This window comes from Equus caballus, chromosome 19, assembly GCF_041296265.1.
Source record: "Equus caballus isolate H_3958 breed thoroughbred chromosome 19, TB-T2T, whole genome shotgun sequence".
Taxonomy (NCBI): Eukaryota; Metazoa; Chordata; class Mammalia; order Perissodactyla; family Equidae; genus Equus; species Equus caballus.
The window spans coordinates 34,758,192-34,785,597 of NC_091702.1; the positions used below are offsets into that span (position 1 = coordinate 34,758,192).

The 27,406-nt window shown below is 40.8% G+C and overlaps 1 protein-coding gene across 1 annotated transcript; it reads left to right on the forward strand.

Moving 5' to 3' along the window:
- Window positions 1–3: 3 nt before the first annotated feature.
- Window positions 4–17,990, forward strand: DNAJB11 (DnaJ heat shock protein family (Hsp40) member B11). Its single transcript, XM_001499236.5, has 10 exons — window positions 4–411; window positions 3,038–3,194; window positions 7,237–7,334; window positions 9,061–9,193; window positions 12,978–13,120; window positions 13,898–13,980; window positions 14,624–14,681; window positions 15,787–15,898; window positions 16,363–16,522; window positions 17,529–17,990. The coding sequence occupies exons 1-10, from the start codon at window positions 344–346 to the stop codon at window positions 17,591–17,593; spliced, it is 1,077 nt and encodes a 358-aa protein (XP_001499286.1). The 5' UTR covers window positions 4–343; the 3' UTR covers window positions 17,594–17,990.
- Window positions 17,991–27,406: the final 9,416 nt, after the last annotated feature.

A 27,406-nucleotide genomic window follows, 5' to 3' on the forward strand; every position in this document is an offset into this window, starting at 1 on the left:
GCTGGGAGGTGCGGCTGCAGTTCCGAAGCCTAACTGGCCGCCCGCGCCGCCTCGGAGGTGAAGTGTACTGCGCTGATTGGCCGCGAGGCGCCGGCCTCGTGTGATGTCCTGAGCAGCGATTGGCTCTCGCCTGCGGGGGGCTTCTCTCGCCGGGACTGGGGACTCCCGGGAAGTGGACAGGCAGAGGAGAGGGCAAGCTAGATGTCGCTCCGGACCTAGTAGGAGACCTCGGTGTGAGGCGGTTTCTCAGGACGGGGTGGGCTGGCGAGGCGACGCGGCGGCGGAGGAGGCTGTGAGGAGTGCGAGGGACAGGGGCCGGCACAGGGGCCGGCACAGAGAAATCATGGCCCCGCAGAACCTGGGCACCTTCTGCCTGTTGCTGCTGTACCTGATCGGGGCTGTGATCGCCGGGTGAGGAACTGGCACCTGTGGGCAAGGGGCCCGTGAGTCAGGCTTGGCTGGGGAGGAGGCTGGAGAAAGGAGGGGCATTGCTGTGGTAAGGCAGTGGGGAATAGGAATGGGTAATGTGGGCCAAGCTAGTGGGATGGAGAGGAGAGCAGTGGGTGACACGAGTGAGAGGAGCTTAGCTCCAGAGGCCCTAAAGAGCTGGATTTGCCCAGAGGAGTGGGAGTTAGATGCAGTGCCAAACACAACGTGTGTGTGTTGGGTGGGGAGGGGGTGTGCTGAGCTGGAGAAGAGGACGATACAATGTTGATCCTGCAAAGAGCCGTTGAGGGGCTGACATTAAAGTGGGTGGGTTATGATGCCAGGGCGATTAAGCAAGGGGAGAATAGGTAGGGAAGCCATCCTGGAACTGAAGGAAATTGCATTGAGGGAGCAAGGCAGGCACTTTGGAGAGCCCTTGTACTTCCCAGCTTCTTAAGATAATGAGCCTAAACTTCATCGTGCCTCCCAGTCTCTCTCCATGATACGTTCTTGGGAAGCTGAATGATATTGTGAATGGGAAGAGCATTTCATCAACAGATAGTAGACTGGGATTGTAGCCCCCACACTCCCACCCCATTTATGAATTACATGACCTTGAGGGAACCACCTAAATTTTCATGTGTAACATGAGGATAATAATGCGCCACCTGTATGAAGGGAGTAGGACCACCTGAACTCTTGAGGATCTTTCCAGCCTTTAAGATCCATGATCCTATAAGCCTGGTGACCACAGGATATGATATGCAAGGCTCATATTTTAGAATGTGAGCAGGTAGGGTCTTAGCTTCTAATAATGTATAGGTTGTTCTAAATGGAGAAGATACTACCTAGCAGAGCTTTAAAATTTCTGTTTGTTATTCTCTTAAAAGTTTTTTCCCTGTTCATATATGCTTAAACTTTGTAATTTTTTTCTGTGAAACATCTTACATTTCTAAAAAAAAATTTAACTTCTCCTAGGTAATACTTTGTTTATCTTAGTATGTTTTTGTTAGTACCTTTTGCATTTAAAGCAACAAGTACTCTAAGGTGTTTAAACAAAATGTCTGTATAAATAGTGTTAATACTGTAGCTTTAAATTTCAGTCATTCATAAAGGAGTCTCTTGGACACTGTAATGTTGACACTGAGCTGTGCTAGCCATCTTTTCCTTGCATCTTTCTGAGCTGTTTCTTAACCATTTCTTGATTAAGCATGTTCTAAGTAAGCCTCATTCTTTATACAGTTAGCTCTTTGTTATAAATTTTAGTGAACCTTTCAATTTTAGTTCTTGTTGCAAGAGATGTCAAGTTTTTGCACATTTTTCGGGGGAGGATAACGCACCTAATTAATCCTCATGGAACCCCTTCTGAGTGATAATTTTAGAAACTTATACACGAAATGACTAAATGATTTTCCTAAAGTGTGACTAAGAGCTTATGAAATAATTTTTTTAATGTTCTGTCTTATATCACCTGGAACTTGGTACCCAGTGCATGTTTTTCCCCACTGCATTTTAAAATGACCATCACTACTACGTTAGCATCTCCGTTGTGAATAACTTTCCCATCCCCTTTGTTGAGAGAATGAATTTTCAGAATAGCTTCTGGTAGCTAAAGTGACTCTAGCAAAAGGAATAGATTTTTGTGAGCCTGCTTATTTATTTATTTCATTCCGTGAATATTCGTTGGTGTCTTCTGTGGCCTGGAAACAGTCCCTGCCCTGAAAATTTATTGGAGTCTTATTCTCTCTTCCCATTGGCCCTTCTTGCAAAGATTCCTTTTACAATTAAATTGACTCCAGCATAGTCCTTGGCAAGGAGGTCAGTGGATCTCTACCTTATCTCCCTACTCCTGCCATATGCATATTTGCAGCTGCTGAGACTTATAGGCGCCTGCGTATGGGCTTTAGCAGCTGTCTGTAATTAAGACCTGACCTAGCCAAACTTTTATAACTACTAGCAATGACTGCAAGTTTGATATTTTTTCTCTCTTTCAGCAAAAAACCCTGCAACTCATGCATCCAAATGGGTGTAATTCTTTCTTCAAGGTTCTTATTTGGACTTTGTGTTAACCTCCATGTTAACATCTAAATTAATTCGGTCGCTCTATCTTTAACATTCCAACAGTGCTACTGGTAGTCACGACATTTATGTGACATAATCTTTTTGAATAAAGAAAATCATCCTTTGGGGTTATTTGACCTTTGGAAACAGCCAAAAGTCATTTGAAGTCAGTAATAGGGGGAAAAAAGAGAGAGTTAGTCTGGTTATATAGTTATTGGTTGAAAATAATATGTGGCCATAAAATAGGGAAATGGTTTTCTTGACTGAAGGTAGTTCTAAGAGAAGAACTCCACAGATATTTTGAATAATTCTAACATTGTTCAAAAAGTACATAGCCTCTCATTGTGATTTCTTCAATGTATAAGACTCATTGCAAGTTCTGGTATGTTCTCTTTTTAATCATTCTTTTTTATGTGTATATGTCACCTGTTACCTTCATTTTCCTACATCTTTGCTCAGATGCAAACCTAAATGTAAAGGAAAAAATTTCGCTTTAAAGATGTAATTTGTAACTCTTTAATGAAGTATCCTCTTCCTCTCCCCACCCCAGGCGAGATTTCTATAAGATCTTGGGGGTGCCTCGCAGTGCCTCTATAAAAGATATTAAAAAGGCCTACAGGAAACTTGCCCTGCAGTTGCATCCTGACCGGAACCCTGATGATCCACGAGCACAGGAGAAATTCCAGGATCTGGGTGCTGCTTATGAGGTGAGTCAGGAAAAAGGATCAAGTATGCACAAAACCTAGAGATACAGAAGAGACCATGTAACTCAGAGTAACACTCCCTTCTTTCAGGTCACTTCTTTTTAAATATAGACAATAGATAAAAGTAAAAGTAGTGCTTGATGCTCTATTGTACAGTAATGTTAGATGCCATTTCCTGCATTTTTCATATTAGTATTTGTTTTATTGAGAATAATGTTGAAAAATATGAGTGAGAGAAAGAAAGATTGATAGATTAATAAGCAATTGATCATCAATCAATCAGTTTGGGAGCTGGAGCTAGAAATAGAAACAAAATCTAAATGAGGATTGCAAACCCTCATGCCCATAGGACCAGACAAATAACATGCAGGGCAAGTGTAAGATAAAACATGATAGTGGATATTCTTACCTCCATATTGGAAATTGATAGGAATTGACGAGAACTTTGATAAACTGAAGCCTTTGCCCCATTTCTTGCTTGACCCTAGCCAATTTTTCCATATACAAATGCAAACACTGTGTTGCCAGTCATTTAATTTTTCAAGAGTAGTGGAAATCCAGATTTCTATGTCAGTTCTCCTGATTGTAAAATTTTGGTAACTAAGGAATATTTTTTGAATGCTTAATGAACTATTTACTTTTTGAAAAACTGTTATACACAGAACCTTTCAACACTATGGTGAAAAAATTCCATAAATAAGCTATTGATAATCTTTCATATCTATTAATTTAGGAGTTGGCTCTTTTGTATGTGTTGCAATTCATCTTTCTTAGAAATAGAATAAGAGATCTCTAGTTTAACTTTTTTTTCAGCTTTATTGAGGCATAATTGACAAATAAAATTGTAAGATATTTAAAGTGTACATCATGATGATTTGGTATACGTATACATTATGAAAGGATTCTGCCCATCTAGTTAACTAACACATCCATCCCCTCACATACTTATTCTTTCTTTGGTGAGAACATTTAAATTCTGCTTTCTTAGTAAATTTCAGTAATACAATACAGTGTTACCAATTCTAGTCACCATTTATTCCCATTTTCTAAAAGGTCACAGAAAAAAATAATTTAACTCCAAAAGTCATGGAGCCAAAACTTCTGAATTCAAGTTAAATCCTTGTAGAGTGGGAAGGCTGGAAACAAATCTGAAAAATATTTTAGTAGTGGAAAAAAACCCGAAAGGAAAGGATGCCAAGGCCTCCTAGATTAAAGAAGAGAGTGAGCTAAAGCAGTGACTTATACAGGTGAAACTTAAAACTAATGGAGTCCCCCTTTCTTCTCTTGACACCGTCAGGGACCCTGTAGGGCTGGAATTCCTAACAGGAGGCCCACAAACAAACTTGAGAGGGTTGGTAGACCCTCTTAAATTATATGTACCATTTTGTTTCTTGTTGATAATATGGATTTCATATTTTGCACTGTATTTCCCATGAATATTCCTATTGTTTGGTGGGAACCCAGTACTCAAAAATATTTTCTAGGAAAATTGTTGCTAAGAATTTGCCATGCTCTTTACAGAATCTGCCATGTTCTTTAGCCGTGACCTAGGCTGGCTATGCAGAGATCATTCATGAGATTGCATTTTATTTAACTCTAAGAACGTTTCTAGTCACTAGTTCAAATCTAGTTCAAATTTTCTTATTTCTTTGTATCACTCACTTTATTGCGTTTGGTCCTTAGATAAATTAGTGTTCACAAATCAGAATCCCATTAAAGTTGAAGAGTCTTTTGTGAATACAAATCTGTCTTCTCTACTGAGCTGGGATTACTGTTGGCATTTTAATTAGTTGAGACTCTGGGTTGGTTGGCCAATCAACTAAGAACCTTTTTTGAAAATAAAATCGTTTCCAAGACCATGAAATAAAATTGCATTGTTTAGACAGAATAAAAGTAAGGAGGAAGTGAATGATAATAAATAACTTCAAGGGTAGTTTTTGGGGAGTTATTACAGAAGCCTCTGATATCCAAAAAGAAGCTGACTTAAAAGTAGTCTTTGTTAGGGAGTTCTGAAATGGTATTTCTTATAGACCCAAATGCAGGATTCATTTCTTTGCCAAAACAAGACCACAGAAGTAGGCTTGAAAGTGAAAATATTGGAAATCCAGATTGCATAGTGAGGAGTTATTTGTTTTTTGGTTTTTTTGGGGGTTTTTTGCTGAGGAAGATTCGTCCTGAGCTAACATCTGTTGCCAATCTTCTTTTTGCTTGAGGAAGATTTGCCCTGAGCTAACGTGTGCCAGTCTTCCTCTATTTTGTCTGTGGGTTGCCACTACACCCTGGCCACCAACAAGTGGTATAGATCTGCCTCCAGGAACTGAACCCAGGCCGGTGAAGCGGAGCATGCCAAACTTAACCACTAGGCCACAGGGCCAGCCCCGTTTTGGTTTTCTTTTTAAGTTAACTCTGCCCACTTCTGTTTCCCCGAAGTAGTTATTTTTTTCAAATGTTTACGAAAACATTTTTTTCTCTCACCTGGTCTATCACAGTGGCTTTAGTCAAGTACTCTGGTAACTTCTGGACTAACTCATTGTCTGCTTTTAAGAGTGCTCACTCTTTTCTGCACACAATTTCTTAGTATTCTTCTAAATATGCCTTAAATGTTAATACATTTTTTGCTGTGGCTTCTTACACGTTATTCAGGCCCTGAGCCGAAAGTGTGTCCTATTTACATATGCCAATCAGAGCTTCCCTTTCTTTTACTGAGTCTACAGCCCCATCTACTTCCAACCTCTTTGCCTGAGCCAACACAAGTATGGGTTTGAAATAACTTTCTCTTTCAGTCTGCTGTCTAAATAGGAGTTTAAAAATATCAAAGAGAGGGTATAAAGTTATTTAGTTTTTAAAGTTGTATGTATGCATATACTTCAGATTGCTCTAAATAGACAGGAAGCTCTTTTTTTTTTTTTAAAGATTGGCACCTGAGCTAACAACTGTTGTCAATCTTCTTTTTTTTTTTTTTTTTGCTGTTTTTTTCTCCCCAAATCCCCCTAGTACATAGTTGTATGTTGTAGTTGTGGGTCCTTCTAGTTGTGGCATGTGGGATGCCACCTCAACATGGCCTGATGAGCGGTGCCATGTCTGCGCCCAGGATTGAACTGGCGAAACCCTGGGCTGCTGAAGCGGAGCACGTGAACTTAACCACTCAGCCACGGGCCAGCCCCTCTGTTTTTTTGAAGGCAAATTTTGAAGAATATGGAAGCTTAGCTTGGTTTACATTCATTGGTATTGTATATGGAGTGGACCTAATGAGAAAACATATACCTATGACTGTGACTATAGTTTTCTTAAACCATTAAAACTTCAAAAAGTCTTTTCAAGCTGTGAAATTGACCTTGAGCAACCTTCACAGAACAGCATCCCTTGTTACTCTCTGTGATTCAAACTTAGGTGGTATGAACTTAAACGTGTATATGACAGACAGCATTCTTCCACAAATGGATTGCTACGTAAACCAATGAATGAAAAAGGGAATATGAAAATCTAGCAGTATAGGCCTATCATTTGATTTCTTTGACTTGCCAATCTACTAATGTGTGTGTGAGGGGGTGTATGGTATGGAAATGTAGGGCTGAACAAATTTTAAGTGTATCCTAATTTACTGCTTCTATCTATCCTCGTCTTATCCTGGTTTATAGTTTAGAGAAAATATAGCATAGTGGTTAACAGCATAAGCACTGGAGTCAAATTGCATGGGAAGTAAACCTGAGATATTCTTCTCGCCTCTTTCCTGTTACTGCCCTCACTTTCATGGCCACATTGCTAATTTCTGATATGATTTTTATGTGACTAGCTGAGTTTTGATAAATTTAAATTAAAAACGAGTTGAGCAATGTGGAAGTTATGAAATGAATAATACATCAAAGAATTTAGTCTGTTAAAGAAAAGGACTTTATAAATATGCCTTAATACCATACATAATGAAAACTACATTCCGCTAAAATTTTAAGCACAGTATCAGAGTTAAAAAATAAATAAATATGAACACACCTTAACTGAATGTGACCTACACGTGATCTTTTCCTCCATTGGCCTTCATCTCCAGGTTCTGTCAGATAGTGAGAAACGGAAACAATATGATACTTACGGTGAAGAGGGATTAAAAGATGGTCATCAGAGCTCCCATGGAGACATTTTCTCACAGTGAGTAATTTACCTGTGTGCAAAGCATTAGTGTCTGAGAGTGGATCACTTAGTGATCATTAAAGAATTGTCCTTGCTCCCTTGTTCAGAAGCTTATGTTGAAGAGTGCAGCTCAACTGATCCTTGACCTAAAGGCCCATCATCATCCTCACTGTGGGAATGTCCTCTTCTCTTTTCACAAAGATCCAGAAGAGATAGGTAGCACTGGAAGGGCCGTCCATGTGGCCAACCATGTCAGTCAGATCAACCCTCACAGTGTTTGGGGGATGTATGTTGGAAATCAGCTCATCCTCGCCTCCTTGCTGTCTTAGAATCTGCAAACTATTTAAAGAGCAAAGTTATTCTTGTAAGCAGAGAGAAAGAGAAATTCGTATTCCCAAACCCAGAGCTGCTTCTCTTTCACGCTCTTAACAGGAGAGGGACGATTGTGATCATCAGCATTGGTGGGAGGAATTAGGGTAGAGGCACTTTATCTACTGCTGTGCACAGCTTTCTGGGAGTGCTGAGTGGCTGGAATAATAAACACCTTTCCTTCCAACTCTTTGAACCCCTCTTTATTGAGCATTTGAATTTCCATATGCCCCAATGATGCTGTGTACTAGGAGATCTTAATCTGGAGTTTCAAGTCAAGTTATAAACAAAAGATGTTTGAGTGTGCATTTCTGTGGGGAGAGGGTTCATTCCTTTCTTCAGATCCCAAAGAGTTTTGTAAACCCTTCCCCTAAAAGAAGTAAGAATCCCCATTGCATGCAATAGCTCTGCTCACATAGTGTGTGGAGGTGATAGTAGATTTTCGGGACTTGTGGAGATGTGTGAGTAATATGATTAGGAAATCCTTCTCTTCCTCAGGATTGGTTTGACTGTTTTGGCCCACTGGGGAAGTGTCCTGTTCCCCTTGGGTGCTGGAAGTTATCCTGAGGGATGCCAGAAAGTGCCCCTCCCCCCCAAAAACTTCCGTCACTGTTTTTATTTAAGATTTAGGGAATCCATTCACTAAGATTGGTTGGCTGGTGCAGGGGAGGGAGTTATATAGTTGCCATCATTACTGTGCTAAGATCTGAGGGTCCTTAATAATACCAAAAATTAACATTAAGGTTGGAACACCTGCACATTCGAAGGTCACTGTATTAATCTCAAAGTGATGCTTCTGTTACTTAGAAAAATTAATTTTGATCTTGTAGAGACCAGAACTTCCTTTTCCTTAAGGTCTAGAGTTTTGCTAAGACTGATGCTTTGTTAGTTTAATTATGTACCGAAGATTTTTGTACAGGGCAATAGCTTCTTTCACCAAAGTTAGTTTCTAAAAAGCATATAAAGTGAACATGACAAATGTTCAAAATTACCATTAGGTTTAGCATTACATGGGTTTTATATACTATCCCCTTTCTCGGTAGTCCATAATATTCTGATACTCCTCGATATTGAAACTGATTATTTCATTGATTAAGCCCAACTTTGAATTCATTGGCAAACTGCATATATGCACTGTACTGTATCTAGACAACACTGTATTAAAAAGTAAATTTTTGTGGTGGGGCAACAATATAGTTGATATTGTATAAATTAAAAATTGTGTATGATGTATGGCTCCCATGTATTCAAAAGGTCTTTCAGTTTTGCACAACACGTTGGTAGGGTACAATATTTTATCAATGTGAAGAATACTAAATAATTGCAAGACATGAACTCTGATTTCTTTTCCTGATGATTATACACTTATCTACAGCTTCTTTGGAGATTTTGGTTTCATGTTTGGAGGAACCCCTCGTCAGCAAGACAGAAATATTCCAAGAGGAAGTGATATTATTGTAGATCTAGAAGTCACTTTGGAAGAAGTGTATGCAGGAAATTTTGTGGAAGTAAGTTCAAACAACACAGCTATTCATATTGACTCCCAGAACTTGTTCTTTTGACTAAAACCAAGAGGTTTCTGGGTATCTTCTCTGTCTTTTAGGGGGCAGAGAGAGTGACCAGATGTATAGAATTGAATTAATCATAATCCTTGGTTCATGATACACTGTTATTGTTTCATGAACTCACCACCCAGCCCAAGAACTAAATAAAACAACACCATGACTTACATCTCCCTGCGTGCTACTTCCCTATTCCATCCTCTGCCTCCCTCCAGAGGGAACTACTGTCCTGAGTTTTCTCTTTATTGTTCCTTTGCCACTCTTGTTTGTTGTATTACATATATATGAATACCTAAGTAATGTACTGTTTATTTTCATTGTTTTTGACTTTGTAAAAATGGTGTCATACCATACATTATCTTCTGGGATTGGCTTTTTTCACTCACTACTATGTTACCAAGATTGATCCATGTTGTTACTTATAGCAATAACTCTGCTGAATAGAATTTTACTGTGACCATATAGTATCAATAGGAAGGTAGGATATTTCCAATTTTTTGAATTCCAAAAAGTGCTTTTATGAACATTCTTGTATGCACATCCAGGTACACATGAGCAAGAATCTCTTGGGTGGATATATGTGAGAGTGGAATTGCTGGGTAATATGAACCAATGTTCATTTGTACAAGATGATACCATATTGTTTTCTCAATTGATTGATACCAACACTTTCACCAGCAATTTATAAGAGATCCTATAAATCTGCCACATGGCTAATATTTTGAATTATTAATCTTCTCAATTCTTGCCCATCAAATGGGTATAAAATATCTCATTGTGGTCTTGGTTTACACTTTTTTGATTAATAGTTAGAATAAGCATCTTCATATGTTTATTGGCCTTGTTTGTTTCCTCTCTTATGAAATGTCCATTCATGTCTTTTGCTCATTTAATTTTGTCCTTTTCTTATTGATTTCTAAGAAAAGTTTATTCGTACTACTAATGCTTTGTTGGCTGTATGTGATACAAATATATCCTATCAGTTTGTAACTTGTCTCTTCATTATATTGAAGATTTATTTAAATGAACAGAAATAATTAATTTTAATGTGGTCGAGTTTGTCAGTCTTTTCTTTTATGGTTGGTTTTTATGTCTTGCTTAAGAAATTCTTCCCTGCCCTAAAATCAGAAGGCAGTTCACTTATATTTCCTACTAAAACTTTGAGATCTTTTAATTTGAGGTTATTCATCTATTTTTAAAGCTGGAAAAATAACTTTCATTATTTTTTCAAATATTTAATCCTTTTCATTGGCCCTTCTACTTCTGTCTGCTCTTAACTTTCTTTTAAGTTTTTAAAAAAAATATTCTACTTTTTTATCCTTCCCTGCTTCCTTCTAGGAGAGTGCCTCACTCTGGTCTCTACGTCAGTCTTCAGCTATATCCATTTGAGTAATATCCCATCAGCTGTGTCTTTATTTCAACTCATATTTTTATCCATGATATTTCTACTTATTCTTATATTATTTCTTATACTGTTTCATTTTGTTAATGTTTTCCCTTATCTCCTTAAGTGTTACTGTGCCTTTAATTTCTTAGCCTGTCTTCTCTAATGTACTTCCTTAAAATACATGTGTTATCCAGTTGGTTGTCTTCAGGGACTATGGATAGTTGGACTCCTCAGGTTTCCAGCTATTTTGGCCTTTGAGCACATATTTCCCCTATGGATATTGGCAACTCTCTTTCCTTGGTAGGGTATATTAGCGTGAGCTGTTGCCCAGTAGTTTTAACTGTGTTTTGTTTGTTTTCTTGGAGTTTTTTTGTTTTTGTTTGGTGTCTGAGGTCTTTTGTTTCTATGGAGAGGGACCAGACAGTGCTTCTCCAGAGACAGTTCAGGAGAGAGGCAGGAGCAGAACTTCAAATGCTTTTTTCTAACATCTTCTCACTGCCCCCACTAGCTGCTGCTGCCCCTGGTTGTAGCCACCACCCTGTACACACGCCAGGTCAAAACAGCCTTCTGTCTCTGGAGTTTGCTCACAAATTCTGTTATTGTTATTTCCTGGAATCCATGTTTTCTTATAGTTTTTCCACGATTTTAGAGGAGATAGCCAGTAGCCTTTGCATATGTGCCTTCTTGACAACAAGCATTTTCTTCTTTTTTTTTTTTTTTAAAGATTTTATTTTTCCTTTTTCTCCCCAAAGCCCCCCAGTACATAGTTGTATATTCTTCGTTGTGGGTCCTTCTAGTTGTGGCATGTGGGACGCTGCCTCAGCGTGGTTTGATGAGCAGTGCCATGTCCGCGCCCAGGATTCGAACCATCGAAACACTGGGCCGCCTCAGCGGAGTGCGCGAACTTAACCACTTGGCCACGGGGCCAGCCCCCAAGCATTTTCTTCTTAGTTCTGGCTTTTGCTCTGAATAGTTGAAAGAAGAGGACTAGACAATTATAGAAGATGCAACTAGCTTGTAATACAGTTGTTCAGTCTGAAGAATGGGAGAAAAGGGCATTAAAATGTTTGGGCCATCTCTCCTTCAAGAACAGGATGGGTTGTTCAGGTGGGAGAGAAGAGGTGAGCCTGTGTTCCCCTCCAGAGCCCTTGTCTGTACTTGTCGCTTGTGCACAGGAGACATCACTTTTTGCAGTTAGTGTGTTCCTAAACAAACTCTTTTTAAATCCAATTATTTGTACAGGATGTAAGTGTCCTTGCTCTTTAAATGGCCCCATGGTAAATTCTTTTTTTAAGAAAAATTTCCTTGAGAAAGCGTAGTGGTTAAAAGCGTGGACTTTGGAGCTAAATGGCCTGGCTTGGCATCTTGGTTCTGCCGTGTGTTAGTTATGTGGCCCTGGGCGTGTTGCTGAACCTTTCTGTGCTTTCGTTACCTCCTCTGTAAAATGGAGATAAGAACAGTACCCACCTCATAAGGTTGTGGTGAGGATTAAATGAGTTCATATATGTAAAAGTGTTGAGAGTGTTGCTTGGCACATAGTAAGTGCTATAAAGTGTTTGCTCTAATTCCTGTTTTTGTTGTTATCTATTCTGTTGACCTGGGCTTGCCTGTGTTGGTCTGCTTCGAGGGATTTCTGTCCCAGCATTTGTGTCTTCCTGCTGCATGAGCACATGCATTGTGATTAGGTGTTTGACTAATTAAACAGGCAAAACCAGGAATGCATTTCTGCATATGTATTAATTTCCACATACTTAGAGGGACCAGAATGTTTGATTGCAGTCAGCCACAAAGAGGTGATCAATGTGTCTCTTCTTACATGTTAGAGTATCTGAATAGAGATTGCGCTGGAAAACAGTCCTAGACTGAGGTGCCTGAAACAAGGAGGTGTTTTCATTTGGTTAGTTATCACTAAGCCTATGCTGACAGCCACATACCAGCCTTTGAAGGCCGTGGTTGTTCTTCAGGGGTTATTTTTGACACGGCTCAGGTTTCTTGAAAGATGGTAATTCTGTGAACTACTTTAACTTGGTAGTATTTAGTTGTGGCTTAGAAATGCTGATATCATACACATTATTTTTCTGTTCTCTTCTTTATTACTCCCCTCTCTCTTCTCCAGCTTTAGAATTTGAGTCATTTAAATATCCATTTGCTTCGTTCTTGTTTGGGGGCTGATGTGTAACTCCTCAGAGACTTCTGTCAGCTTTAAGTCTCCCTGAGGGGTAGCTGGCCAGAGCAGGGGAAGTTCCAGCTCTGGTATGTGTGTGTGCAGAGCCCTAATCACTTGAGGAAATCAAAAGCTGTTTTACATGAGAGAGAAGCTGACATTGTTTGTGTACTTCTCAGGTCGTTAGAAACAAGCCTGTGGCGAGGCAGGCTCCTGGCAAACGAAAATGCAACTGTCGGCAAGAGATGCGGACCACCCAGCTGGGCCCAGGGCGCTTCCAAATGACCCAGGAGGTGGTCTGCGATGAGTGCCCCAATGTCAAGTGAGTGAAAGCACCTTTGTTCTACCAAGAGACGGTTGAACCATCTCATCAGTCTAATAAAGTGCTAATGGTCCATATCTAGATTTGTTTTCCCTCCCTTGCCCCACCCTTCTCTCTCTGTCTCATATTCTACGAGAGGATAGAGCAAAGAAATGTACGTGTTTGTTTTTCCAAAAGTATTTCTTCTATCTCCTTTTATGTTTCTGAACTAGTAAGCAGTGCCCTTTATTTCTGAATATACTTAAAAAATGTTGATGTTTATTTTTCCTACTTGCAATATTAGAACAGTCTTATGTCCAGCTAATATTTCAGGTTAGAGAAGTCCTATTTACTGATTATTTTATAAAAGCAACTATTTAATTGAAGCTTAAATTATATATATTAAAACTGGATCAGTTATTTGTGGGATCAGGAAAAAATCAGATAGGATAAACTCTCCTGCTGGATTCCTGATAAACATGACCTTGTCCTTCCAGGTGCAGATTTATGTGCATGTGAGTAGTTTTCTCTGTTAGTGATCACTCAGTTCAGAGTAATCATCTACTGCAGGCCCTTTTGGAGGCAGCACTTGCATGATTACATAATACATAGTAGCTTTGCCCTGGCTTTTCACATGTAGAAGACGTAAATGGATATCAGATGGCTGTGTGTCAACTAAAGCTACAGGATAGTCTTCCAAGAAAAAGCTCTGATAGAACAGATAAACCTTTAATTGTCTGTACCTGGGATGTGGTTTGTTTTTTCATTTTTTTTCTTTTTGAATTCTCTTTGTCTCAGACTAGTGAATGAAGAACGAACCCTGGAGGTAGAAATAGAACCCGGGGTGAGAGATGGCATGGAGTACCCCTTTATTGGAGAAGGTGAAATGTTGATATTGATGTTTTATTGTCATAACTTTCGGCTCTCTGCTTGCTTGTGAATACCTCCCACCCCTACCTCACTCCATATCTTCCTGGCCACACAGTAAATGCATATATCATTTCCAACACTCTTCAGTAAGTTTTAGGGTACAAAAAGCCTTTTATGACCATCATGGTTGGTCACCTTAAGCAATAACGTTATTGTTTATCCTTTGAATATCATAGCCAAAAGTTACTATCAAGTACCCTAAGTTACATCAAAATTTATAGTGTTTGGACTTTAATGGATTAATTTTAACTCAGCAATCAAAGAAGATATGTACTTCTAGTTGGCATTAATAACATGCCTTCAGACCTTACCTTTGGGGTTAAATTTAAAACTCTAAAAGAAAAAAAGTTCAGGAAATCAGTGAATCATTCTTTGTTTGGGAAATAGGTCACGTTATTTATTGCTGTGCCTAAGGCACAGGTAATCTTCACTAACAATCTGAAACTTCATATAACCGGGTAGAAACACTGCCCTCACAAATAGACTTGATAGTCAGCGCCTGAGGGAGTGGCTTTAAAAAATTCTCTCAACTGCTGAACAGATTTGCTGCAGCGTTCCACTTGTGTGACTTACAGTCTGGTCTCTTCCGAGCAGGGGAGCCTCACGTGGATGGGGAACCAGGAGACTTACGGTTCCGAATCAAAGTTGTCAAGTAAGTGAGTTCATGTTAGAGGCCGTCTCTTTAGCCCCTGCTTTTCAGATGAGTCAGATTTTGGGTAGCCACCAGGGCATTTCCAGACTTTTTCTTCTGTTTCATCCCCTTAATACTGTAAATGATTATTTGTGACTGAAGATTTTGCCCTGGGGCCCGGGGTTGAGCCCAGTTACTTTTTTACTCAGGGCCCACAGACCCAAAGGATGTTGAAAGGAAAGAATTGGTAAGACAAGTAAAGAGTTGTAAAGGAGAGGGAAACAAGAATAGGGAATCAAAGAGATAGGGGATTTAACTGAGGAAGTATGGTACCATATCAGAATGGGAGACTTTTCCATAGAAAGGACCTTCTATTACATAATATGCAGCTTCTGTGCAGAGAGAGCTCTTCTTTTGTTAGCTTCTCTTCAGCAAGAAGTGCCGCTTAGACAAGAATTTTGCCTGGGACTCAGGCTTTCTTCTTTGTATTTCTCTCTTGTTACCACTTTGGAAAGCAGCGATACCTCTGCTTCTAAAGATTCATTGAAACAAGGGTCCCACCTAAATATGGAGACATGGGCCCCACTGTCTAGGACTTTTCTCTCACTCTTTAATCTCAAAGATCTTTTCCTCAGCTTTCCTTACCAACCTTGTCTTTCTCATCACTTGCCAGAGAAACTGAACATGTGTTCTTCCCTGAATAAACCTGATACCTTCTCAAGTCCTTGTCTTTGCCAGAATTTCCTCTCGACCTCTCCCCATCCTCCCCTGCACCCATCTCATCTGCATCTCTAGAGCTGCTCTGGAAACCTCCCCAGATCCCTTCTTGATGCCCATCTCCCTCAGCCCCCACTGCCAGAAGGTCTTTCTGTCTTTTCCATAATCTAGTTACTTTAGTTTTACTTATGTGCTTTGGCTTCTGCTGATTATAAGCTCCCTAAGAGTACAATGATAAATCTTACATAACTTCATAATCTCCATTAATACTGTAACACAGGAGTATCTAGTAAATGCTTATTGTCTGAAAGAATGGTATTCATCCTTTTCCAAGATTTTTCTAAAAACTTTCTGAACTCTTCCCAAAGAAAGATGGAAGTTGAGGATTTTTACCTTGTTCTGTTTTTAGGCACCCAATATTTGAAAGGAGGGGGGATGATTTATACACGAACGTGACAGTCTCACTCGTCGAGTCCCTGGTGGGCTTTGACATGGATATCACTCACTTGGATGGTCACAAGGTAAACAAACCAGTTTTCCTGCTTCCGGTCCTTTTAAAGCCTTCATGTGTATGATTTGGGATTATTTCAGCTGCTTCAGTCATTGAGAACCACGGGGACTCCTTTCTTCGTCTCTGTTCTGCCTCCTCTCTCCCTCTACTGCTGAACGGCCAGCAGTACCCATGAGCCACAGACCTTCCTGCTCCTCAGAGTCGATTGCACAGCCTTTGGCAGTCTTGTTTTTACGGTCTCCATTGGCACAAACCTTACTTTTTGACTTGTTTGTGGCTATAGTTTTTCTTTTTATTTTGAAAACCTTCTCTTTCTTTGGTTCTCACTGTCCTACTGATGGTTCCCTTGCCCCCCCATCCTTGCTGCTCTGCTGAGTTGGGACGTGAGCTTTGGGCACCAGTGCTTACTGGAGGCTGCATGTGGTACTCCAAGAGCACCAGTCCCACTCCAGTCCATTCTCTTTTGCTTTCTAGGTACATATTTCCCGGGATAAGATCACCAGACCAGGAGCCAAGCTATGGAAGAAAGGGGAAGGGCTCCCCAGCTTTGACAATAACAACATCAAAGGCTCTTTGATAATCACTTTTGATGTGGATTTTCCAAAAGAACAGTTAACAGAGGAAGCAAGAGAAGGTGAGGGGTATAATGAGAGGAAGAGAGAGTGTGTGAATGTGTGAAACATAAGTGGGAAAACAGGATAGTGAAAGAGAACAAACAGGCAATAAAAACATGGCTGGCCTGGTGGTATGGTGGTTAAGTTTGGCATGTTCCACTTTGGTAGCCCAGGGTTCATGGGTTCAGATCCCGGGTGCAGACCTACACCACTCACTGAGCCTTGCTGTGGCAGCATCCCACATACAAAATAGAGAAAGATGAGCACAGACGGTAGCTCAGGGCCACTCTTTCTCAAGCAAAAAGAGGAAGATTGGCAATAGGTGTTAGGTCAGGGCCAATTCTCCTCACCAAAAAACAACAACAACAAAAACCTCCAGCGACAGCAGACATCAACCACTAGTGCTAGCGAACACAAGACTAGCAATGAACTCACCTTTCTGGAAAGGCAGTATTAAAAGTCCTTCTGTCACTGTGTTGCAAAAGGCTGTGTAAACTGGGCTCTGAAACCTGGGCAGTGATAGGTCGTGTGGGTGTGAAACAGAATCACCTAAAGCAAACTGGCTGGACCAAACTGTAAAAGGAAAGATGAGGTATACATTAGAAGGATTCGAGACTTAGGGGTGAAGTCTGTGGAGAAGAGGGCCCAGTTGGTGGGTCCTACATAGTGAGAGAAAGAATGGTGAAAGAGGTCAAAACTGAAAAGAGGACAAGGCTGGAGGAAGGGAAGAGAGCTGAAGAGTTTCTTTCCATTTCGATTGCCTCTCTGATTTCTCGTTTGATAAGGTTTTGTTGGATGTGTGTGGTATGTGTGCCTCAGAGAGAGAAAGAGACAAGCCATCATCTTGGATGTACATGTGCGCGTGTGGGCGTCTCCATGTGGATGAAGAACATTGGTAGTTACTTGTTCAGTTCCCATCCGGGGTTGTCATAAGGCCTTTTGTGAGCCTCCCCAGGAAACAAGCTCCTTAAACTCCAGGGAAGTCACCTTTTCATTAATGGAGTCATTTGTTCATTCTTTCCTCAGGTATCAAACAGCTACTGAAGCAAGGATCAGTGCAGAAGGTATACAATGGACTGCAAGGATATTAATAGTGAATAAAATTGGACTTTGTTTAAAATAAGTGAATCAGCGATATTTATTATCTGCAGGGGTTTTTTTGTGTGTATTTTGTTTTTGTTTTCAATATGCAAGTTTGGCTTAATTTTTTTCTTCTAATGATCGTCATGAAATGAATAAGAGGGCTTAAGAATTTGTCCATTTGCATTCAGAAAAAAATGACCAGCAAAAGGTTTAATAATACCTCTCCCTTTGGGGATTCAATGTCTGGTGCTGCCGCCTGAGTTTCAAGAATTAAAGCCACAAGAGGACTCCAGGAGTGAAAGAAACACAATATAAAGGGTTAGAGTTAACTGTTAGCTGTCTCATTCAAAATGCCAACTGGAGAAGTCTGTTTTTAAATACAATTTGTTGTTATTTTTTTCTCGACTCTTGTTTCTTGTTGGTTTAGCTACACTGTTATCTCTTCCATCTCCGTTTTGGTCATCTTCCCTTGGTCTGGCCAGTGTCCCTCCCTGCTGCTGTGAGCTAGTTGTGTTGTCCTCCCATCAAGCAAGATGGACACACAAACCTGCAAAAGAGTGATAAAGATCCAGTCCCCAGACACGATTAAACGCACATGGCATCTGCTAGAAAGGAGCTTGAAGAAACTGAATAGATTGGAGGTTGGGGTAGATGAATCAAGGTTACACAAAGATCTAATTGTCCTTGAGAAAATATATTTCCTCTCATTTAATTTGGGAATAATAAAATCTGATATGGATGCTTTACTGTTTAGAAAGTACTTTTCATATATACAATCTCAGTTGACCTCATGATTAAAAAGTCTTTGGTTTGTGTTAGAAACTAGGATTACCATTGGCCCTAGAAAGTGAATTTAAAGTGGAATTGCAAATTACATTTGCCTCTCCCAGTGGCACCTATTCGTATGGTACACAGCTTGAGTCTATTTGCCTTTTGACCCTCCTCCGTTTTTCTGCATTGTACAGTCATGTCACACTCTACTTTTCGTATACTCTTCGACTTCGTGCCTCAGCTAGGAAATGTTTCAAAGCTGTTGAACAATTGCTGTTGCCACGTGTGTGGAGCTGCCTTCCAGCCATCAGTATGGTTCCGGGCGCATTCCCACCTTTGGCTGTACAGCAGGAAATGCTGCTATTTGCCTTTTCATTGCATTTTTCCCCGTTTTACGAAAATGAGTGGAAAAAGGAAAGGTGGAAATGTCATCAATTCAGAGAGTAAGAACAAGGTGAAAAGCAGCACACCTTTTAACCTCATCCAGACGCTATCTGGACTCAAGTAGTCCGACTGTGTGTTCACTTGTGAAGGAAGAGAACAAAATTAAAAGGCTTATTTTAAATGCTGAAAATCTTAGAAATGAAACAAAACCACATAAAAGCATATGTAAGTTTAGTGGACTTTTTGTACCTTTAATAATCATTATGTACTGAATTGTCCCAGTTGAGCATTTCTTAGAAATAATCATCAACATTTCCCTTGTATATCTTAGCTCAGGAAAGCTCTTGATCATTATTTGCCCTTGCTAATCTCCCTTTTCCCAAGATTTTTCCAAGGGTCAGTCACGTGCTAAGAGCTAGAGATCCTAGTCTTGGCCAGAAAGACCCCATAGAGATAATGCTCTTGCTACAAATAAGAGTGTTAATGGGGCTTTGTCATTCCTGTTTATCTATGGTCCAGACTGCCGTGATTCAACCAGTTAAAAAAGAATATTCTTTCATCATTTGACTCTGTGTGAGCTTCACTTCACTTTAAGTGCTTTATCTAAAGCACATGGTAATGTAGGAAGATTTGTATCAAAGTTCCATGGGTTTTCTTGTAATAAGCCTAGCGCCAGGTTGGTGGTGGTGGAGATGCTGGGAAGATCCTAAAACCAGGTTCCGAAGCCGAAGCGTTTTGTACCATGGTGTGGAAGTTAGTGCTATCCAAAAATGCAGTGGTGGACCCTGAGGCAGCCAGCTCCTGACCAAGTAGACTGAAGATATCCATCTTTCCATGAATGTTGCAGAGGGCGTTCCTGGGCTTGGGAAGTTGTGTTAGTCAATGTGTAAGTTCCCTTCAAGCCAGCAATATTACAGAGTTTTTAAATGTAGAGCTATGAAAACGTGGTCTCTTACTCACTGAGTGAAAAATATTTACTGAGAGCTTATAGGGGCCAGGTTCTGTTCAAGTATTCTATGTGGATGAGCTCATTTATATGGATTAGAAACTGCTATCCTCAATTTACAGATGAAGAAATTGAATTACATCTCCCAGCTTACAAGTGGTGAGACCAGCCTTTGAACCCAAGCAGTCTGCTCCAGAGAATATACTCTCATCTGCCATAAATTCATAAGTAGAGAAAATGAACACTGTGGACGAAGGATTCTATGTAGTGATGGTAGGAGAACAGGTAATAGTATCTTCAGTCCTGTAAGGAAAAATGTCATTCCAGGGAGGTGTGTAATGAAGCAGAAAAGGTGCTTGGCTGGGGATCAGACTTGATCTCTGTGACACTGGTCCAGCCAGTTCACCTCTCTGAACCTCAGTTTTCTCATCTGCAAAATGGGGATAATGAAGGGTGATATTTTTGAACTTGAGCTTTTGTTCATTTCTAAAACCTATTTTGCCTATTCAGACATTCTACTTATTTATTTTTACTTCCTGGTCCTCAGCTGCATTCACTATTGGTTAGGTTGCAAGATTCCTGGATCCTAGATAGGTGTTAGTGCTCAGAAATCACTGTTTTTGGAGAAGGGAACAGGATATGGAAACTTAGAATGAATTTGAGAAGTTGCTTTGTGTGTTATTAGAAATGGGAATAGAAGGAGGATGTTTATTCTATTCCTTGACAAAAGATGAGCTGCCACTAGCTCTAGTAACAACATCTACCACGAACAAGAAGACAGATCCAAGGACTCCAGGAGATAAGCAGAGAAGAAAAAGCAGTTTGGTAAGTGTTCACTTTGTAAAACTTCTAGTCTTTCAGTGACTGAAATTATACCATGATCAAGAGATGAAATCAGGTCAAGGCAGTGGGCATCAGTACAGCTTCCACAATGATTTGTATGTCAGTGCTAAGACCCTTTCTCTTTCACTAAAAGAAATCAATACTTACGGGTGGTATAACTTTAGCCATTCTTCCTCTATTAATGCGGCCATCCTGAGAAGGACATAACTGGAGGGCAGTGTGGTCACAGAACTGAGTGTCAATGAAAACCCTTTAGAGCTGCACTGTCCACCACAGTAACCACATGTGGCTACTGAGCACTTGAAATATGGCTAGTGTGCATTGAGAAGTGCTATGAGTGTAATATACACACTGGATTTTCAAGACTTTGTACCAAACAAATGTAAAATATCTCAATAATTTTACATATTGATTACATGTTGAAATGATGGTATTCTGGGTATACTTAATAAAATACAATATTAAAATGATAAAATACATGATTAAAATTCACCTGAGGGTGGTTGTTTTGTTGTTTACTCTTTAAAATGTGGCTACTAGAAAATTTTATATTACACGTGTAGCTCACATTATATTTCTATTGATAGCACTGCTGCCAGGTCTCTCCTCAACATGAGAGAAGTTGACTGGTACTTTGGGATCAAAGGACTCATGGTCATCCCTATTCAATTACTTCTCATTAAATTCAGCCCAATGGTCCAGACTATTAAGATGTTTTGGGATCCCAACTCAATCACCCACTATTTTGTCTTTGCCTCTCCATTTGCTGTTATTCGTCCTCTGTATTGGCTGACACTTCAAGATTTCCATTCAAACGGTGAATAAAAGTGCCCACCAAAGAAGCGAAAGCCGATCCTTCTATTTTGCCATGTAAAGCCTCTCTCCAGGTTGTCATTCATCAAAACATCAGGAAAAATCATATCAACCTCCATGAAATAACTAATTTTGCATCTAGCCATATTTTTGTTATGTCCAGGCTGATACGCTGAGAGGCCTTTTTGAAATATGATTATACAACAGCCTGTTAGGAAGTGAGGTGTGTCTGATGTGACTTATTCTCAGTGAGCCCATACTGAGTCCTAGGGATCAGCACTTTCATGTCTAGGTGTTTAGGAATGATGCCTAAGTTGGCTGTCATGGTCTTATCTTTTGGAAAAATTGCCCATCTCCAGTCTTTCATCCTCTCACTCTTCTACGGAGTGTGTGTGCCTCGAAACCACAGATATGTTTAGCAACCTGCTCTAGACTCCCTCAGGACTCTGGGATTTTGTCCAAGCCAGAAGACATGATTTCCTTTGAAGTGTTAAAGTGTTTCTTATCATCATCTCTTCCCTCTTGGGCTTTCATTTCCTCTTACTGATGTTCATTCTACCCTTTATATTTCAAATGTCATTCTTTTTGACAGGATATAGACACAAAATGGGATGTTTTACATACCACAGTGGTTAAAATGCATATGCTCTAGAATCAAACTACTCAGAATCAAATTCGAGTTCTACCACTTACTAGCTGTGCCTCAATTTCTCCAACTGTAAAATGGTAATAATTAAAGTACCTATTTCATGGGGCTGTCAAATGATTTGACAGTTGCCACTGGAATGCCTGGTTTGGGGACAGACTGGCAAAAGGAGCAAGTTAGCATCTCTACGTTGCTTAACTAAAGTTTGGAGGGTTTATGATTTTTTCTCTTTCTTTCTTTCCCTTTGTAATGCATGATGTTTGTCTCCAGGTGGCACTAAGATAATGCTGTGCTAGCTGTAAAATCAGCCCTGGGGCTCCAGGCTTTTTTTTTTTTTAAGTTATTTTCTGGGTATTACCACTAAAAATCAAGCTATTAAGTAAAACAAAAATAATAATAATTTTCAAAACAAACTCAAATGGATAATGTACTTGACTGTGTCTGCCCTCCTCCCTTAGCCTGATTTAATCCTAATGTAGAGAAAGTAGATTTCACATGGGCTGGATTTTGATTTAGAGCTCAATTCTCTAACCAAAAATAAAGATAAAAATAGATAAAAGATGGCTTCCGAGAACTAATAACCACTGTGGAAATCATTGTGAGGAGCCAGGACAGATGATCAGGAACAAGTCATGTAATTAAAGTCTCTGCCTCTTCTATCATGTCATTAAACTGGGAGAACGAGAAATCTGATAGACAAGCATCTCAGTAAGGCATTTGATAATTCATTTCGTGATATACTTAGGGACAAAGTGGAGGCATACAGTTGGATTCATAACTCACTAATTATGGTTGAATATGCTGTTGACTAGTGGATCAATGTCAACCTGGAAGGGGGGTTAGTTTCTGTTGACATCAAGCAGAGCTATGTTTTCGGTTCTCATCTGTTCAATACTTTTATTGGTGACGAGCATCCAGGAACAGAGTTTATAATGCCAGGTGCTTGCTGTGGGTGTAAATCACAGAGTTTTCAGAACACTTGTGTGCTTTGGGGTCCAAAAAGCCCCCGGAGAGAGGCAGCACACATGAAAGCTGCAGACAAGCTTCTGACTCTGGCACAGTGCTTAGGGTGCAGAAGCAACTTAACCTGGTGAGAGAGGGTTGGGGGGCCCCAACCTCATCTGCAGCACTGATGTGGAGGCAGGATTTGGCAGCAACACTGTCAAGGTGTCTCTTGAATTGACGTGTCCCAACACAGTCACAAGGGGACTTCCACTAAATTTTGAGTGTGGTGTAACTGTAACAAACTAAAGAGCCAGTTGAATAAAAGGTTTATACCATCAGGGCCATTATAAGAAGCTGTAAGACTTCACATTGTAACAGTGAAATGCTTCTATGTTTTGTGATTTGGTAAAGGAGATTTTGACACCGGTGGGAGCAGAGAGCTTCCCCTAATCCTACTCAGCAACTGCTACAAAAGAGAAGCTAGCGTCTCACAAGAATCAAGGTCAACAGCCTGCTGATGCCATGAGGATGAGGTCCCAGTTACTATTGTCATGCAACAAATTATCCCAAAACTTAGTGGCTTACAACAGCAACAACATTTATTTTTCTTGCAAAACTGTGGTAGGGGCTGGGCTTGAGGAAGATAGCTCCTTTGTACTACATGGTATCAGCTGGAACGGCTCAAAGGCTGGGAACTGGAATCATTTGAAGGCTCTCTGCTCAAATGTCTGGCAGTTGATCTTCGGAGGATTCAATCACCTGGAGGCTGGAAGGATGCGGCTTTTTGGGAATCTTTATCCCTCTGTGGTCTCTGCAGCATAGCAGTTTCAGCATAGCTGGACTTCTGACACGTTGGCTCAGGGCTCCCAAGACACAAGTCCTCAAAGAAAGAGAGAACAAAAAAGCCTTATGTCTTTTTAGAACCTAGCCTCATAAGTCATGCAGCATTCTTTCTGCTGCATTCTATTCATGGAGGCAGCCACAAAGGCTCACCCATGTTCCAGGCGAGAGGAATTTGACTCAACCTTTTGGTGAAAGAAAATTTAAGGTTCTAAAAGACTATGTGGATGTGCAAATACTGCTGTAGTCATTTTGGGAAAATACAATTTGCCCCAGGTGATCACGTGAGGCGATTGTAAGAGCAGCACCCGTGACCAGGGGACAATGTCAGAGCAGAAATGGAAGAGCCATATGGTATGGAGCATGAAAGAGGGCAGGGGAACTCAGGAAGAAGGAAGTGACTATTTGCAAGTCTGTGAGAAACACCCCTGCCCCTGCCATCAAGGAAGGGAGTGTTCTGGGAGCTGGAGTTTTGGAGATGGGACCCGAACCAAAGGTCGCACCATTCTGGCCTGTGGGTTATACCCTTCTCTACTGGGGGGCCTGGGAAATGTGGATTACACCTCAGAAACCTTCAATAAGGACATGAGGGATGCTGATCGAACCTGTGGCCACTCATACTGAGAGGGACGTCAGAGGACAGATCTGGTTTCTCACTACAGCTGTCGAAATCTCTCAGAATCCAGTTCTAGGAAAAGAGGACAACTAATTGTTTCTTAAACCGAATAGTACAAGAAAAGTCTCTTAAAGTCAATTGTATCTTCTACTATGCCATAGAACTTGACATAATGTGAACACTGAATTTATTTCTCCTAGCTGCCAGGCGCTGTGCTAGGTGCTGAGGGAATGTAAGATGCTAGAATGTGGTTCTTAGCATTGGGGGCCTCACATTCTAGTGCAAAAGTTTCCAACACTGACACCCACCTCCTAACCAAATAATTCATACTCAATGCAGAAAGCTTGGGAAACACACACAAACTGTACAAAGGCCAGACAAGATTTTTAATGTAAAACACATGCACACACAAAACAAAACTACAAGGAAAAGTAATTAGCCAGGACTCAAGACTAATAAAGTCTTAATCGTTGGCCAGTAGGAAATTTAAAATGTTTTAGTGAAATATGGAAAGCTGAGTTATTTTACCACAGATGGAGCACCTATGATGAAACAATGACAGAAGAACGTTTCAATAGTTTGTCCAAAAAAAGAGAACGTGGCCACGTCCTGCTTCTCTGCTTCACTCATCACATGGGGTTTGTGCCGTGAACCTTGAAGGTGCAGTCTGCTCCGTGAATCAATGGTTAAAGCTGTGTCTCCTTCACTTGTGGTCACGGTCCTTGTAGGGGACATTTTTTAAGACATTGAAGCAAAATGTGAAGATTTCTTTGATTTTGATTTAAATTTTAGAAAATGGAAGGGATTTTAAAACTCAAATCAAGACTGTTGAGAATTAAGTTCTCTAACAAACTCATAATATTAACTTTTAAAAAGAGGCTTTTTCATAGATGTGATATTTGAAGATGCAGAACCCAAAACTCTAGGGAAGAACTCAAAATGCAGCTAACCCAGGCATGTGTGTGCGTGTTGAGAATTTGATCAAAGAAGGGCATACAAACTCAGACTGTCAAAATACCATACCATGAGGGGTTTTTTTCTTGAATGGCCTTTGAAGCACAAACCTTAGGATGTGTCTGAAGTTTCGATCCTGGGCCTTATCAGTGTCATTCACTTTCAAGAGGAACTGAGCTGAGAAGTAGCCACGGGCCACTAGCCATGGGCTTGTTGTCCCTGGAATTTTGGTGATAGCATATGAGTCCCAGAATGGTCATGCAATTTCAGACTGTCTGGCGAAACTCTGGGCAATTCCTGAGTTCCCTTCGTGCGCAGATATCTTATCTTTTATTTAACTCTCAGTCTAGAAACTGAGAGCGCCATCAGTAATGCAGACCCAGGTTCTGTAACACGGATAGGTAACTGTCTGTAGCAGTTCAGGTAACACAGCCTGACTGCTATCCCCTGCAGTTGCCCAGAAAGCAATCTGTGAAACTGCAGTGTTCTCATCGGTTTGCACAAGTGTGATCGTGCTCAGCTCCAGGTCTTCTGTTCTGAGTCCAAGTGCTGACTCTGCAGTGAGACCGTCTGGATTCAAATCCTGGCTCTGCCAATTATCAGCTCTGTGACTTTGGACAAGTATCTTAACCTCTCTGAGCCTCAGTCTCCTCACCTACCTTATATTCTGAAGATTAAACAGCATGATGTATTTAAAGTACTTAGCACAGTACCTGGTGTGTAGCAAGCACTCTTTAAGTGTTAGTTATTGTCATGGACTGAATGTGTGTCCCCCCCCACCCACCAAATTCATAGGCTGAAGCCCTAATCCCCACTGTGATGGTATTCGGAGGTGGGGTCTTTGGGAGGTAATCAGGTCACGAGGGTGGAGGGCTCATGAGTGGGGTTGGTGCCCTTGTAAGGAGAGACAGGAGAGATGATCTCTCTCTACCACGTGAGGAGACAATGAGAAGACAGCCACCCGCACCCAGAAGCATACCCTCACCAAACACTGCATCTACTGGCACCTTGATTTTGGACTTGCCAACCTCTATAACTGTGATAAATAAATGTCTGCTGTTTAAGCCACCCAGTGCATGGCAATTTGTTACCCTGAGCCGACTAATACACTTATTATTATCGTTATGTAATAAATGTGATGAAACTGTTTTTGAAGCAATTTTCATCCTGGAAAAACACTAAACAGGTTATCTTTCCCGAATGTTAAACAGTGAAAAAACCTTCATTGGCCTGCACATGTGTGGATTTCTGACTCTGTGACACCCTCCCCACAGACTTTGGAAGAAAACGGGAATGTCCCTGATGAAGGATTTCTGATGGAAACTGACACTACATTCTCAGTCCGCTCCAAGCCCAGAAAGACAGGAACTGCTAGGAGGGACACGTTCTATTCGTTAAAAGGGGAAAAGGCAACCCAACCCCAGAGCCTTATGAGAAATGAACACAGATGTCTCCAGAGCTGCCCTGTGATGTGCCATCTGGCAGGGTGTTTAGACAGCAGAAAACCACAGATTTCTCAGGCCTTCACTGCTGGAGCTCTGACAGTCAAGATTCGAAGTATTTGGTGTGACCCCATCAGCACAAGGGTGACCAACTCATCCCTGTCTCCCTGAGACTTGTCTGTTTCCGGTTTTAGCACTGGAAGTCTCACACCCCAGAAACCTCTTAGTCTCAGGCAGACAAGGTTGGTCACCCTAAGGTAAAGCACTGAAGGGGCAGCTTGCACGGAAGCCCCCGTAGCTCATGTCTTTCATAACTACCCTGGGTGAGTGCAGAGCGATGACTGAAGGGACCGGAGGGGCTGGGACAAGGCCGAGTCCTGAGAATGTTCCATGAAGGAGAAATCCACGGGAAATGTGCAAGGAGACCGAGAGGGGCAGGGCCATGGCGCAGCTGTTATGGAGGTGTGCACAGGGCAGGCCACATCCCGCTCGGTCCCGCCCAGCCAGTTCACAGATTGGCACATGTTGAAAACAACATTCCACTTTGGTCATTTATGTACAGGACAGGGAGAAAATGATTTTCTTTGGTAAAAGTTGTATATGCATCTCACCCTTTACATT

Excerpts from the sequence above, each read along its gene's own strand:
- DNAJB11 (XM_001499236.5), top strand. The coding sequence starts at position 344 with ATGGCCCCGCAGAACCTGGGCACCTTCTGCCTGTTGCTGCTGTACCTG. Across the intron at positions 13,121-13,897 it reads GATGAGTGCCCCAATGTCAA|ACTAGTGAATGAAGAACGAA; the intron begins GTGAGTGAAAGC and ends TCTTTGTCTCAG. Across the intron at positions 14,682-15,786 it reads TTCCGAATCAAAGTTGTCAA|GCACCCAATATTTGAAAGGA; the intron begins GTAAGTGAGTTC and ends TTCTGTTTTTAG.